Here is a 904-nt window from a genome sequence, read left to right as displayed (position 1 = left end):
TATATATATATATATATATATGTTGTGATTGCTGTGTGAAATATATAAGTTAGCCATCAGAAACACAAAGACCTATGTCGAAAAACGTATGTATATATATATATATTTATATATACACGCACACACACACACACACAGATATATATATATATATATACATATATATACACACATATATATATATATGAGAATGTTTCAATTTTACAGTACCGTCTATGACATGGATTTCCTAAGCGGCATGTTCACAGAGATTATCGATAATGACAAGCCTGCTGGAAAAACACTATTGAAACTTATGAAAGATCAATTCGTTTCAATACAAAACTCTGACAGATTTTACTATGAACATACCGGCGTATTCCTGGCGGGTAAGTTATAAAAGGATTTATCATTATAGCTTGACTTTATTTAATTTTCTACTGCTATTTATTACATTGGGCAAATATATACAAAACCTGTATTAATGAGACGTTTTGAGAATCCCGTTTCGATTTTAGTCTCCATGTGTCATCGTCTTGTCTTTCTCTTTTTTATTTATTTTTTTTACGTTGCACTAACATTTTCTGGTGTAGATATTCATTCCACGAAAGTATGCGTCGCTAATACTATAGTTGGCATTATATTATTAGTTGTTTTTTTTGTTTTTTTTTTTTGTGATTGATTCCAGGAAGATAACAGGTAAATCACAGATTCCCGACAGAATATGAACTGAAAAGATCATAGTAAATTTATTTTTTTATTGCCCAACATAGAGGGGAAGAACAAGGACAAAGAGGTTAAGTCGATTACATCGACCCCAATGCATAACTGGTATTTATTTACTCGGCCCCAACAGGATGAAAGGTACATTTGACCTCGGCGGAATATGAACTCAGAACGAAACGGTAGACGAAATACCGCTACG

At 32.2% G+C, this 904-nt stretch overlaps 1 protein-coding gene across 1 annotated transcript in view; it reads left to right on the top strand.

Moving 5' to 3' along the window:
• Positions 1 to 904, top strand: part of LOC106877965 (peroxidase mlt-7) — an 18,994-nt gene that overhangs the window by 13,055 nt on the left and 5,035 nt on the right. Inside the window, exon 8 of the mRNA XM_014927043.2 lies at positions 208 to 368. Coding sequence (XP_014782529.1) covers positions 208 to 368 — 161 coding nt within the window. The remainder of the gene's footprint in view (positions 1 to 207; positions 369 to 904) is intronic.

The sequence above is a fragment of the Octopus bimaculoides genome, chromosome 20, assembly GCF_001194135.2.
Source record: "Octopus bimaculoides isolate UCB-OBI-ISO-001 chromosome 20, ASM119413v2, whole genome shotgun sequence".
NCBI lineage: Eukaryota > Metazoa > Mollusca > Cephalopoda > Octopoda > Octopodidae > Octopus > Octopus bimaculoides.
This window is presented reverse-complemented; position numbering and strand designations above follow the sequence as displayed.